Raw genomic sequence first — 13874 nt, forward strand, 5'->3', positions numbered from 1 at the left:
TTGACTTTGATGTAGTCCAATTAGCTGTTTTTTTCTTTTGTCACTTGTGCTTTTGGTCTTGTTATCTAAGAAACCATTGCCTGACCCAAGGACATGAAGATTTACTCCTGTGTTTTCTTGTAGAAGTTTTATAGTTTTAGCTCTTACATTTAGGTCGATGATCCATTTTGAGTTAATTTTTGCGTATGGTGTGAGGTAACGGTCCACGTTCATCTTCTTGCATGTGGATATTCCATCATCCCAGTGCCTTTCGTTGGAAAGACTGTTCTTTTTCCTCACTGAATTGTCTTGGCAGCCTTGTCAAAAGTCAATTGGCCACATGTGTAAGGGTTTGTTTCTGGACTCTGAGCTCTATTCCATTGACCTGCTTGTCTGTTTTATGCCAGTATCTTGATCTCTGCAGCGTGGTTATAGTTTTGAAATTGAATCCTCCAGCTTTGTTCTTCTTTTTCAAGATTGTTTTGGCTCTTCTTGGTCCCTTGCATTTACATACGAATTTTAAGATCAGCTTTTCTACTCCTGAGAAAGAAAAAAAAAAAGCCAGCTGGGATTTTAACAGGAATTGCATTGAATCTGTAAATCAATTTGGAGAGTGCTGTCACCTTAACAATATTATGTCTTTCAATCCACAGACCTGTGATTTCTTTCCGTTTATTCAGATCTTTAAGTTTTTTCGACGACCTGTTGCAGTTTTCAGTGTATAAGTCTTACACTTGTTTTGTTAGATTTACTTCTTCTTTCTGATGCTGTTGTAAATGGAGTTGATCCTTTCAGTCGGCATCTTCCTCGCTGTCCTTCACAGCTGTTCCTCCCCATCATCCTTCCTCTTTCCCTCTATTCCCTTAGCCTGAGGAGCCAGATCCCCAGGTTGGTTGGAACCGTCTGCGTAATGATAATCAGAACGTTCGGAAGGAGGGCAGGAGGGCACCCCCGTGAGGAACGGGCATGGACTACGTCACTTCCTGTTGGGGTTGCTTTGGCTGCATCTCACTTCCGGGGAGACGGCTTGCATTCGGTGAGTGAGCCCGGGCTTTGGTGGGTTCAAGGGCTTCTTCTGCCACCTGTGAGCAGCGAGAGCCTGGACCAACGTTCTTATGAGTCTCTGGTCCCCCTTATATAAAATGGGGAGAATAACACCCTCCCTGTGGAATTGTCACCAAAGACCCCATGCGTTCAGTTACGGCACAAGTGACTGCTGCCTGAGTGCTGGCCGTGGTGACCACAGGCAGCCCCAGATCTGTGATGCGCCCCTGGAAAAATGCCTCACGTCACACCTGCTGTCATCTGATGACTTCACGTTTGCCACTACAAACTTTTTATTCGTTCCTTAGAACAATTTCTCATAAGGTTTTATGCCATCACCCTAGCTCCTTGGCCACTTGAAACATGTAAACTGAATTCTGTGCCACAGGCCAATATAAAATCTCTCTCATATTCACATCATTACCAACAATCTTCCCAGCTTTATATAGTTACAAAATATAATTTTATAAATCCATATATATGTTTGTAACATGTAGCAGATATTAAACAATAAATAATATGATTTTCTTATAGCAATTTCTTAAAGGAATAAAAACACAGATCAAAGGGAACTCCTCCCAGTAAACTGTTATCAGTAACTGGTGAGTCACTGGTTCTCCAGCTTCACCTGGATGCATCAGAATCACCTGGAGGACTTGTTACACCACCAATGGCTGGGCCTCATCCCTGAGTTTCTGATTTTGTTGAGCAGGTGGAGGCTGGGAATATGCATCTCCAACAGGTTCAATTACATTTGTATTTTTTCTTTTATTTTTTTAACTTTTTATTTTATATTGGAGTATAGTTGATTAACAATGTTGGGACTTCCCTGGTGGTCCAGTGGTTAAGACTCTGCGTTTCCAATGCAGGGGGAGCGGGTTCCATCCCTGGTTGGGGAAGTAAGATCCCACATGCTGCGCAGCACAGCCAAAAAATAATAATAATAAAATAAAATCACAACAGAAAAGAATTGTTCATTAAAATAAAGTTTCCAAATATTAAAAAACAAACAAACAAAAAAACCCAGTGTTGTGATAGTTTCAGGTGTACAGCAAAGTGATTCAGTCATATATATATACATGTACCTATTCTTTTTCAAATTCTTTTCCCATTAATTACGTTTTTAATAGCACCTTAATAACTGCGAAGACACACGACTTTGTTTCCTGCCTCTGTGCCTTTGCTTTTGCTGTTCCAAGCCTAAATACCTTCCATTCAGCTCAGACTCCGTTTCCCTCCCTCGGGACTCTCATCTGAGGCCCTGTAGCATCTTGTGTGTATTCCAGCCACTACAGGGTTCATATTATTTTGAAACTTTCTGTTTATTCCGTCATTCATTTATTGAGCACCTACTATGTGCCAGACAGTGTTCTGGGTGCTGAGGATACAGCAGTGAACAAAGCAAATTCTAGTTGGAGGGTGGCAGGTGACAAACAAAATAGGTAGACAAATAGCATCTCAGAGGGTGATAGATACATGGTCTGGAGAAAAATGACATGGAGGAAGAGGAGGAAGCGTGATGATGAGGGTGGTGAGCAGAGCCACGTGGGTGGTGGGTGGCTGTACGGGAGGGGCATTCCAGGGGGCGGGAGGGGGGGAGGGAAGAGCACCTCTGCAGGGGCCTGTAGGGAAGCAAGGCTGGTGGGTGAGGGGGGCAGGAAGTGCCCGGTGGGAGGAAGCCCAGAGTCCAGGTATCAGGGGCAGTATGAGAAGTGGCCAGATGTGTCTTCCACACCGGCCTCCATCCCCACTGAGCAGACGCCCAGCAAACATCTGTTATCCCAGAGTCCTCTCTGCCCAAGCATCTCTGGCTCCGTGGGTGATCGACCATACCGCAGAGATTCCTGACAGTTGGTACTGGTCCGTGGCCCTCTTCTCTGCTGTTCAACAAGTGGGCAGACCCACGTATTGCTGGGGCCTCGTGTAGAAAGCCCCGGCCTGCGATTCCCCAGGCTTAGACATCTCACCTTGATGGGGCGTCTTCGGGGAGCTGCGTGCACGCTCACTGTGACCGTACCTCCCCCGCCCTTATGTAATCGGGGAGGTCGGGAGGACAGCAGCTGGCAATTGCACTTGGAAAATCTGGAAGCAGTCAGGTCAGGTTGAATCAATCAGCAGCCCCACGCCCCAGGCAAACACAGGGGCTCCTTTGGAAGATTGGATCCGGCCCTGCCCAAGCCTCCACAGACACATTCTTGCATTTCTGATCAGAACAAAAGCAGACAACCCCAGGCCTAATCCCCCAGACTGGGAGCAGAGGGCCGGATTACTACACCCCACGTTTGAAAACTGTTTTGTTCTTGTTATGCAAACTTCCTGGGCAGGGACTCCAAGGGCCCAGGGGGCGGGGAGAAGGGTCCTTAAATGCATCCCCTCTAGGCTGATGCCCATTCCTGGATCTCCAGCCCCGGTAGAGCCTGTGTCGAAGGTAACTCTCTTCCCCGTTCTCTTCTCCTCCTAGAAATCTCGAGCTGCAGCCTGGCCAGGAGCGGGTCCACCTCTGTGGCTGGTCCTCCCCACACCCAGGAGCGTCTTCTGAGAATCCGCAGCTGGCTGCCCCAAGGGCCCGAAGCTCACGTCTGGCAGCTCTACCACCCCTGCCACAGGGAGGTAGAGGCCCCGGGGACCCTTGGAGCAGGGGGACCCAGGGGACGGTGGGTGAGAAGCCTTGATTCAGTCACCCAGAGGCAGCAGAGCCCTGTAGTTAAAGGCATGAGCGGCATGAGATAGAGACAGAAGCGGGTTCAAATCCTGACTTTGCTACTTGCTAACTGGGAGACCAAAGACAGAGCATTTATTGCACGTCTATTGGCCTCACTTTTCTCATCTGTAAAATGGACTCGTAACGGCTCCTTCTTGGTGGGCGCTCCTACAGAGCGAGGATTTTTGTGAGGATCAAAGGGGATGATGACACCTGGGAACCAAGTGGCACAGGTGAAGCAGGCAGGATGCAGGGGTGTGGGAAGAAGGATGGGTCCTGGGGGACTAATTCCAGCTGCTCCCACTGGGCGTCAAGCGCAATGTTAGCTACTTTCCGGCGCCATTAATCTTTGTAATGACTGTGAAGCGATGCTGCTGTTAACGCTGCCCACAAGGGAAGCTCCTTCCCAGAGACCACGTGGTTCTGAGTGCTGAGCTGGGGGCCAGCCCTCCCGGTCTCCCTCCCACCAGCTCTTCTGCCCTGAGCCGCCAGGCCTTGGTGGCCGATGGCCAGAGGCTGCTGCCCTGGTTTGCCCACGCGAGGCTGGGGAGGGAAGCAGGACCTTCCTGCCGGGCTGTGTGGCTGGGGTCACGGTCAGCAGGGTGGCCTGGCCCATGGCAGGCTGGGCCGAGGGATCCCAGAGGGCTCCCTCCGATTTCCCGTCGGACCTGGGGGGGGGGCCGTGGCACCCCAGGCTTGGGGCGCCCTGGATGCCAGCAGGGCCCTCCTCTCCGTGCCGAAAGCCAGGGTGGGGGTCAGTGCTGCGGAGAGGGGAGGTGATGGAAGGAATCAGAAGCCACTTGCTGGAATTCAAGCAGGATTTCATATTCAAGCAGGATTTCGTATATATACATATACACACGTACATACATATACATCTATAAATGGCTATTTCCATTTTGCAAAAAATTTATATATACCATGTATGATAATATATACACATATATCATATGTATTATATATACCATATCTACATATATGTATATCTACAAATATGTAGATATGGTATTTTATTTTTTTGCCAAATGGAAATAGCCTTATTGTGGGTTTTTTCTGATGTCAGAGGTTACACCGTGTCTGAAGGTGGGTGGAAACCTCTTGGAGGACAGGAAGAATTGCTGGGGGAGAAGGGAGGAGGAACACTTACTTTTCTCTGTGTCCCTTTTGTATCTTTTACATTTTCTACCATGAGCGTGTGTTACCTGTTCAAAAAGTGAACAAACATTTTTTAAAAATGCAAGTTCACTGCAAAGAAGTGAAGCCCTCCAGAAGATGAAAATGAAGATCACCTCTAATCCACCCCTAACCCCCATCCCCCCCCCCGCAGTCACCACGTCGGGGCTGGGGGTGGGGCGCGGGGGGGCCGCCCCTCTGGGCTCTCGCGTGAACAGGCACGCACATGCCTAGGGTATCTGTTCTGGAACCTGTTTTGTTTCTTATCCCTCATGCCCGGGACACATCTGGTACAGAGAGCGCCCTTATAAAGGTGCTGGAACACTTGTCCATCTCTGTCCTAATTACTGCACGATCACCTGGCATGTGGGTGCAGCAGACGTCTTTGAAATTGTCTCCTGCTGATGGACATTTAGGATGTTTCCAGTATCTCTCTGTTATGTATAAACCTGATGAACTTTGTTGTTCGTGAATGTTTAGGAATGCTCTCATTTCTATGAGCTCCTGAACGTGGACCTACTATGTCACAGAGAAATAGATTATAAAGGTTTTTGCTGGACGTAGCCAAATGCCCCCCAGCAGAGCCATCCCACTTCGCCAGCATGGTCTCCTGTACGGGTACCTTTTTTGTGGAAATCTGAAGCTCTGTGAGTCGGTCTGTCTCACAGGTGTTACAGGCACACACGGGTTTAAACACCAAGCCTGGTTCTGTCTGGGAAGCCGCCAGTGCTTTTGAGAATGACGGCTCAGCCAGAAAGGTGGTGTGGGAATCCTGATGCTAGGTTTTCTTTAATTAGCGTGGGTGTGGAATCACGACCCGTGTCCTTTAATCTGATCTGGAGAGTGCCCTGGTTGGGTGTGCAGAGCACTTGGAGTGATTGCCTGGAGAGTCACCAACTCTGCACGAAGGTAGAGGTGGGCATGGGGCCTGAGAGATGCCAGGAAGGGCCTGCCCCCAGCACCCTGCCAAGAACCCACCATCAGCAGCTGTAGACACCCTTAGGACCGCAGGTCGCTGCTGCCTGGTCCTCACCGCGGGGGTCTGTCATCTGCTCAGGGAGGGAGTACGCTGTGGGCCAGAAGAGTCCAAGACAACAGGGTTAGGGAGCTGAGAAGGCAAAAGGAGGCCATTTCCCGGTGCCCCCAGGGAGATCTTCCTCTTCCTATAAAATTAACAGTGCGGGTGGGTGCTGCCCTGGGGACCCCGGCCAGCGGGTGGGTGCTGCCCTGGGGACTCCTCCCCGCTCCAAGGAGCTCTCTGTCCTCAGGAACCATGAGCACAGTCAGCGAGGTGGTGCAGCGGGCCAGAGCCGCCTTCAACGCGGGCAAGACGCGCCCGCTCCAGTGCCGCGTCCAGCAGCTGGAGGGGCTGCGGCGCCTGATCCGCGAGCGCGAGAAGGACCTCGTGGGCGCGCTGGCCGCCGACCTCCGCAAGGTGCGCCCCGACCGGCCGCGGGCCAGGCTCTGCGCCCGGCTCTTTACACTTAGCCCCCAAAACACTCCGGGTGCCTCAGGACCCTTTTACAGAGGGGAAAGCGCAGCCGCTGAGATGGGGCGCGCCGGCTTCTCCTTGCGTCCTGCGGCGCCCCAGGTCCCACGCGCCCGGTCCGCCATCCCCCCTCCTGGCTTCACGCCCTTCTCCACCCAGCCCAGCACACGAGGCCACCCCTTTCCGGCCTCCTCTTTCCTTCAGCTCTCAACCCCGTGCCGGCCGGGTTCTCCACACCAGGGAACAGCCCAGCCTGGCTGCGCGGGGGGGCAGCCTGCTCTGCTGGGGACCCTCCCTCCCTCCCCATCCTCTCCTCCCCCTGGGCAAAATCAGACCCCTCCGAATTCTCAGCCCCGCCCCCTCGCTGCCCCCAAGTCACTTGGGCCTGCTTCCACCCTTCCGTCCGCCTGGCCTTGGAGCCCATCCCCCTACCGTTTCCTGGCCTTTTGCCGCTGTATTTTTTTTTTTTTTTTAATCTCTCAAGATTTCTCATCTTACAGCAAAAAACAAAGGCAAGAACACCCAGTGCTGACCTCACGACTTTTGTCTTGCTCTGCCCGGCCAGAGTTCCCAGAAGGCTGTGTATCCCACTTTGCACCCCTCTCTCGGGAGCCCCCCCACACTGGCTTCCTCCGCTGGCTGAGGGTCTCCTGGATTTTCTCCTGACTCTTTTTGGTGGCCTCTTTCCTGAAGCCACTTCATCAGGGTGGTCTTCTTAGGGCTCCTTCCTGGCTTCAAGTCTCGTTTTCATCTATAAGCCTTCCCGGACACCCCTCGGTTCAGTTCCCCTCGACTCACTAGTGACCCTCAAATCACTACTCAGGTCTGAGGTGCCCTCGGGCACCTCATACTTGATGTGTCCAACCTGTCTGGGCCCCCAGCACTGGCAGAAAGGGGCCCTCACAGACCCACCACCCGAAGGCTAATCCTCAGCTCTGCCCCCTTGTGCCTTCTTGCCTGGCCCACTGGGCTGGGGAGCCCACAGTGAATGGCCCCCTTCATGTGGGCAGCAGAACAAGCCAGGCTGTGTCCAATGGGCCCACCTGGAGCATGAGGTCCAGTCATGTTCCCATTTTGCAGATTGGGAGACTGGGGCCAGGAAGGTCATTCAGGGTCACAAAGCTGGGAAGCAGCAAGCCAGGACCACCGCCAGCCCTGGGGCCTCTGCTCGGAGCCCCGGCTGCGTGGCCATCACCCTGGGGCCGGCGAGCCTCACAGAGCCCTCTCGCTGTAGAACGAATGGACCGCCTACTACGAGGAGATCGTGTACGTCCTGGAGGAGATCGACTACACGATCAAGAAACTCCCTGAGTGGGCTGCGGACGAGCCCGTGGAGAAGACCCCCCAGACCCAGCAGGATGAGTCCTACATCCACTCAGAGCCCCTGGGTGTGGTCCTCATCATCGGCGCCTGGAACTACCCCTTCAGCCTCACCATCCAGCCCATGGTGGGCGCCATTGCTGCAGGTACAGTGGGCCCCGTTCTGGGTCGGGGAGCCAGGAGGGATCCCTCTTCTCCACTGCAGAGGAGGGCCTGGGGTGGGGGGCTCAGGCCTGTGCGAAGAGGTGGCCTGGGGTCAGGGAGCCATTGGAGGGTCCGGCTCTCACAGGAGGCTGCGGGGACCAGGCTTCCTGGTGCCCAGGCCCAGCCAGGATCAGATGTCCACACAGCCTCACCGCCCGCCATGCGCCCTTGGTCCCTGGGAGGGCAGAGCAGGGGGGTGGCCCCAGCGTGGCCCTGATGCCGTGTGCTCTGCAGGGAACGCGGTGGTCCTCAAGCCGTCGGAGTTGAGTGAGAACACAGCGAGCCTGCTGGCCACCATCCTCCCCCAGTACCTGGACAAGGTGACAGGCTCTCCAGGGCACACAGAGAACTGGGGCGGGGCCGTGTCTTCAGGGGTTGAGAAATAGTGAATTCTTGCAGCCAGGGCCCAAGCCACGGGTGGGGTGAGGACAGCTGGCCACTCGCATCGGGGTGACTGGAGCCCCTGAGCCGGGAGAGGGGGTCCACTTGGTGGTGACTGCCCGGCCACGTGGGGAGGGGGCTGTGGTCCTTTCTGAGCCTCGCTTCTGTCCTCTCTCGGAAGGATCTGTACCCGGTGATCAGTGGGGGTGTCCCCGAAACCACGGAGGTGCTCAAGGAGCGATTCGACCACATCCTGTACACCGGGAGCACCGGGGTGGGCAAGATCGTCATGACGGCCGCGGCCAAGCACCTGACCCCCGTCACGCTGGGGCTGGGGGGCAAAAACCCCTGCTACGTGGACAAGGGCTGCGACCTGGACGTTGCCTGCAGGTAGGGGGGGCCTGGCTTTACTGCCCCCCAAGGCAGGCGGCCGGCAGTTCACTCTGAGTGACACTGACGCGGTCCCTGCCCTCAGGGCGCCTGCGGTCCTGGCCGGAGCTGGGGGTGGAGGTACCACGCTCGCAGAAGAGGTGCAGGAAGGGCTTCCCACAGAGGAGGGGTCCAGCCAGAGCCCTGCCCGCCCTCGTGTCCCGCACACGTGGCCTTCTGGGGTGTGGGACCCTGAGCACAGTGACATCTGGCCACGCAGGGCTCAAGGCTGTGAAAAGAGGGGGATAAAGGCCGCCCACCCCAGACACCCCCCGCCAGTCAGTGATGAGGTCACCGCAGGCCCTGTGAGCACGTCCAGGGTCACAGGATCTAGAAGCCAGTGGGGTGCTAAGGGGCCCCCCCTGGCGGACAGCTCACAGCTCAGCCCCAGGTGCCCTGACCCTGGGCTAACTGAGCCAGAGGCCCGTTCCCGGAGAGGCCCGTTCCCGGGGTGCCCCCCGGGCTGGCGATACGTCATCTAACCTGGGGTTTTCACAGACGCATCGCCTGGGGGAAATTCATGAACAGCGGCCAGGTCTGCGCGGCCCCCGATTACATCCTGTGTGACCCCTCCATCCAGAACCAAATCGTGGAGAAGCTCACAAAGTCCCTGAAAGTGAGTGTTGGCCCCGTGGGTGGGTGACAGGCTGCCAGGTGGTGAGATGGACATGGACTTGAGAAAAGGCTGGATTATTTTTTTCTGATCATGAAAATAATCCACGCTCACTGTCGATAATTTGGAAAAGATTAAAAAGCATAGAGAAGGGGAAAAATCTCCACCCAGAATCCCACCACCTAAAGCCAGTCGCTGCTGACTTGGTGCGTCCCCTCCATTCTCCTTGCTGTAGACGCACGCGTTTGGTCCCAGTGTGATGTCCAGACACTGTGCGTGTGTCTCTTTCAAACAACACAGCTGTCTTGCAGCACTTCATGTGCCAGGGAAGTCGTGGGGCGCCCAGGGTGCGGCAGCTCCGTGGTTCTCGGTGTCGCTGTGCCATCCACCGGGCGGTGCCCACGTGTGCTCCCAGCTTGGGGTCACCGGTGACCTCACAGCCTGTGGCCGCGACGAGGGTCCACATCCTCACCTGGAGGCTCTCCTCCACAGGAGTTCTACGGGGAGGACGCCAAGAAGTCCCGCGACTACGGGAGAATCATCAACTCCCTGCACTTCCAGAGGGTGATGGGCCTGATGGAGGGCCAGAAGGTCGCCTACGGGGGCACCGGGGACGCGGCCACCCGGTACATAGGTGCGTGCGCTGCCCTTCAGGGGAGCACCGCCTGCCCGCCTGTGCTGCCAGGGGCCCCGCGAGCGGGCGGCGGGTGGGCACACGCCCCGGAAGAGCAGACGCAGCCCCATGGTGTGTGTCCGTCACTTTCACCAGTGGCCCCGGCTTGGCTCTGGGCCTCTGGGCGGGCAGGGGCTGGGCACAGCCCCTGGGAGGCCCCTCCCCAGCCCAGAAGCCCCTCCCCTCAAGGCCTAGAGGAGGCTTCACCTCCTCTGCATCCCGGCAGCTTCAGCAGAGGCCACAGGAGCCCCAGGTGTGCCGAGCGGGAGGGGCCCGCCGTGCCTGGGCTGGAGGGTCAGCAGATGGGACCCCACTAGGCCCCCACGTTGCCAGGAGGCTGAAGAGCTGCAGCAGGGCTCACGGGGCCAGCGGGGCACAGGGCCCGCCCCCTGAAGTGTGGAGCCCGGGCTCTCCCCGTATAGGTGAATCCAGGGTTCTCTCCGTGGTCCGCCGGGATGGAGCCTGGCAGGAGGAGGCCCCGTGCCTGCCCCCCACTAAGCCTTGCTGGCCTTGTCTGTAAAGGGCTGGGGAGAAACCAGACGCCTGGGCTGGGGTCTCCGCACTGGCTGACGCCGGCTTCTTCCCTGCTCCAGCCCCCACCATCCTCGTGGACGTGGACCCCCAGTCCCCGGTGATGCAGGCGGAGGTCTTCGGGCCCATAATGCCCATCGTATGCGTGCACAGCCTGGAGGACGCCATCCAGTTTATCAGCCAGCGCGAGAAGCCCCTGGCCCTCTACGTGTTCTCCCTAAACGACAAGGTGAGCCGGGGGCCTCCTCCAGGGTCCTGGGGCCCCGGGCGCACCGCTCCTGCAAACAAGATCCAGGGGTTCGCAGACCTGGGAGCAAATCCCAGCCTCACCGCTCACCGCAAGCCGCTTAACCTTCCTGAGCCCCTTTCTTCTCAGCTCTGAAATCAGGACAGAGCGTTGAATGGGAAGATGAGCCCCTCGGTGCCGCGCACGTCTCCCCACAAAACTACGTGGGGGGAGTGGGGAACCCAGACTGGGGCTCGGGGCGGGGAGCGGCCCGGGCCGGGGCTCCGCCTTCACCAGCTGCGCGTCCTGGCGGCTCCAGGACGCCCCAGGCAGCGGGGAGGGGCTGGGTGTCCCGGGGCGGCAGGCTGAGCCCCGGGGCTATTGCAGGTGATTAAGAAGATGATCGCGGAGACTTCTAGTGGCGGGGTGACGGCCAACGACGTCATCGTCCACGTCACCGTGCCCTCGCTGCCCTACGGGGGCGTGGGTGAGTCTGGGGCCGAGCTCACGGCCCGCTGCCCCCCGCGGGTGTCCCCCCCACCCTTGGGCTGGGCCTCAGACTCCCACTGACCTCTCCCTCTGCTGGCACATCCATCAGCCGCATTCAGCCTTGAGACCCCAGAGGGTCCCAGAGGTCACCTGGGGCCTGAGAGAGGCCGCACGGGTCAGAGGTCACAGAGCCACCTAGTGGCAGGGCTGGGATGAGACTCTTCCTGGCCACACCCCGGGGATCGGGGCCCCCGGCGGCTCGGAGAAGGGGCGCAGGAGGGGCGTCGGGGCCTCGGGGCCACGCTGAGCCGGCTCCTCCCGCAGGGAGCAGCGGCATGGGGTCCTACCATGGCAGGAAAAGCTTCGAGACCTTCTCCCACCGCCGCTCTTGCCTGGTGAGGCCTCTGCTGAACGAGGAGGCCCTCAGAGCCAGATACCCACCGAGCCCGGCCAAGGTGAGAGGCGGGGCGGCAGTGCGGGGAGCCGCTGGGCCCTGGGCAAGGGCCTCACCACGCCTCGTGTCCCCCACAGATGCCCCGTCACTGAAGCGCCGCCCTGGCCTCGCTGTGCTGCGCCCTTGGACGGCTGCTCCTGGCACCCCTGTTGCTCCGAGGGCATCCTCGCCTCCCTCGCTAGAGTAGAGACCAATAAAGCTTCCCAGCAGCCCAGGACCGTGTGTGCGTGCGCGTCTCTCCAGCCCTGCTCCCCTCCCTCTCTGGTTCCCCCCCTTCCCCTCCACCCCCCGGAGTCTCACTTTAGCCCCAGGGCCCCTGGGCTTGGGGACGTCAGCTCCATTTCAGGTGTGTCCAGCGGAGGGGTGACCATGGAGGCCAAGGCGGGGGTCCCTGGTGAGACCCGCAGTGGGTGGTCAGCACGACCCGCTGGGTGACTCCAGAGTGACGGTCCTGGGGCCGGAGGATGGGGAGCCGGGGGCAGCCCCAGGAGTCTCAGTGCCGGCGGCATCTGGGCCCCGGGGTCTGGCCTGAGGGGCCTGAGGAGCCAGGACAGGGTCCAGCGAGGACCACGGGAAGCAGGGCGCGGGTCAGAGCAGGAGCCAGGAATCAGGCCAGCAGGTGGGCGGGGCAGCTGGGGAAGACTGGCCGGGGCTGGCCGCTGGCTGTTACCTGTGCCTCGTCCCCTCCAGGAGAAGGGAAGGGGGCCCGGGCAGAGGGTGAAAGGTCCTGTGTCACCGGATGTCTACTGTGCATGCCTACCTGCTCCTTATTTTGCAAACATCAAATAACTGAATAGTAACAAAACCAAAATCTTCTCCAGACCTGCTGCCCCTGCAGTTACTACCTCATTTCCCTGCCCTCCTTCCTCCTGCCCACCCGTCCGGCCGAGCCCGTCCGTCACCTGCTCTCTGCCGAACCCATCCCGTCCATCCGGGCTCCGACCCGTGTAGGCAGGCCCACCGTCGTGGCCACAGCCTCCCCAGGCCCTGCCCGGCCACCCCTCCTTCCAACACCCTCCCCCTCAACTCTGGGATCCTGGGACCCCACACTTCTGTTCTCCCACCTCCCTGGATTCTCCTCCCGCATTAAAGTCTCTGGCCCTGGCCCTGAGCTCCTGACGGTTTAAGCTGTATTAACAGCAAAGACCACATCCTGCTCAAAGGTGTGCCCTGGGCTGGGTCGGGGGAGGGAGTCTCGCCGGACCGCCCCTCTCTCCTCCACCCCTACCCACCAGCAGCCCTGCGTGCCCTCGTTGGCAGATGAGGAAACCAGGCTAGGGAAGCAGTGTCACCTGGGTTCGCTGCGCCACTCACCGGGGCCGCGTCTCTGGAGCATCTGCTCCTTCCTGACACCACGGAAGTGTCACCTGCAGTGGCGTTTGAGGGTCTCCTCAAAACCCTTGCTTGAGGAGGTGTCGAGAGAGCTGGAAACGCTCAGCCTGGGGAGAAGACGGCTCAGGGTTTCCAAACACCTGATCTGCCATGTTCCAGAGGGAAGATTAGCACCTTCAGGAAAAATCACCATCATCTCTCTTTTTCTTTCCTCCTCCTTTTCTTCCCACTTACTATCTTTATAACAACACATAACGATCTAAGCCGTTTTATTGTGATGTCCCAGACCTGACTAATCCTATTTCCAAACTAGATTTAACTCAAAAGAAAACAATGGAAAAAACCCCTTGATCTTGCCTGCACCTGGTGATCCCATCTACTGTTTTCTCTTTCTACTGTTTTTTCCTGGACTAAGGAATGGGCTGAAAAAATATTTGCACAACTGATTCATTCTTTCCAAACAACTGCCATTGTCCAAAACGTAAATGACCGAGAACCATCCCAACTCGTGGCTCACCAGCGAGAGCAGGTGACATTCCGGGTTGCTCCTCACAACCCCCGTCACGCTGGACGGAGGGCACAGAGGGCACCCGTGACTTCCCGATGTGACTTCCCGGTTCTCAGCCGGATAGCCACAACCTTAGCAAAGCATCCTTTGTTTCCACTGTGTGGTGCTTCTAGTGTTTAGATTCTCAGACATAAAACACGCAAACCGTCTGTTGTGGTCACAGTCTCTTCTTTTGTTGTTGTTACAGAACAGAAGGGAAGATTTCCCCCACTCGTTTTGTTCGTCCAGCCAATATTTTTTGAGGGGACTGTCCTGGGTGCTGTGACAG

The 13874-nt window shown here is 57.3% G+C and overlaps 1 protein-coding gene across 3 annotated transcripts; it reads left to right on the forward strand.

Moving 5' to 3' along the window:
- Positions 1 to 1569: 1569 nt before the first annotated feature.
- Positions 1570 to 11916, forward strand: ALDH3A1 (aldehyde dehydrogenase 3 family member A1). Of its 3 annotated transcripts, none has more exons than XM_036836981.1 (13): positions 1570 to 1765; positions 3485 to 3633; positions 5695 to 5812; positions 6166 to 6332; positions 7621 to 7852; positions 8145 to 8230; positions 8473 to 8681; positions 9219 to 9336; positions 9826 to 9967; positions 10600 to 10766; positions 11151 to 11250; positions 11577 to 11707; positions 11784 to 11916. In XM_036836981.1, exons 4-13 carry the CDS (start codon positions 6171 to 6173, stop codon positions 11796 to 11798), a joined length of 1362 nt encoding a protein of 453 aa, XP_036692876.1. In that variant the 5' UTR covers positions 1570 to 1765; positions 3485 to 3633; positions 5695 to 5812; positions 6166 to 6170; the 3' UTR covers positions 11799 to 11916. The 3 variants fall into 3 exon arrangements, with proteins under 3 accessions (XP_036692876.1, XP_036692874.1, XP_036692875.1); XM_036836979.1 differs by having other exon boundaries at positions 5695 to 5806; XM_036836980.1 differs by lacking the exons at positions 1570 to 1765; positions 3485 to 3633 and having other exon boundaries at positions 5104 to 5806.
- Positions 11917 to 13874: the final 1958 nt, after the last annotated feature.

The sequence above is a fragment of the Balaenoptera musculus genome, chromosome 20 (genome assembly GCF_009873245.2).
Source record: "Balaenoptera musculus isolate JJ_BM4_2016_0621 chromosome 20, mBalMus1.pri.v3, whole genome shotgun sequence".
Classification (NCBI taxonomy): Eukaryota; Metazoa; Chordata; class Mammalia; order Artiodactyla; family Balaenopteridae; genus Balaenoptera; species Balaenoptera musculus.

Bases quoted from the DNA above. Each gene is read 5' to 3' on its own strand.
- ALDH3A1 (XM_036836981.1), top strand. From the start codon at position 6,171: ATGAGCACAGTCAGCGAGGTGGTGCAGCGGGCCAGAGCCGCCTTCAAC. The intron at 9,337-9,825 runs GTGAGTGTTGGC...TCTCCTCCACAG, and splicing joins AGCTCACAAAGTCCCTGAAA to GAGTTCTACGGGGAGGACGC. The intron at 9,968-10,599 runs GTGCGTGCGCTG...TCCCTGCTCCAG, and splicing joins CGCGGCCACCCGGTACATAG to CCCCCACCATCCTCGTGGAC.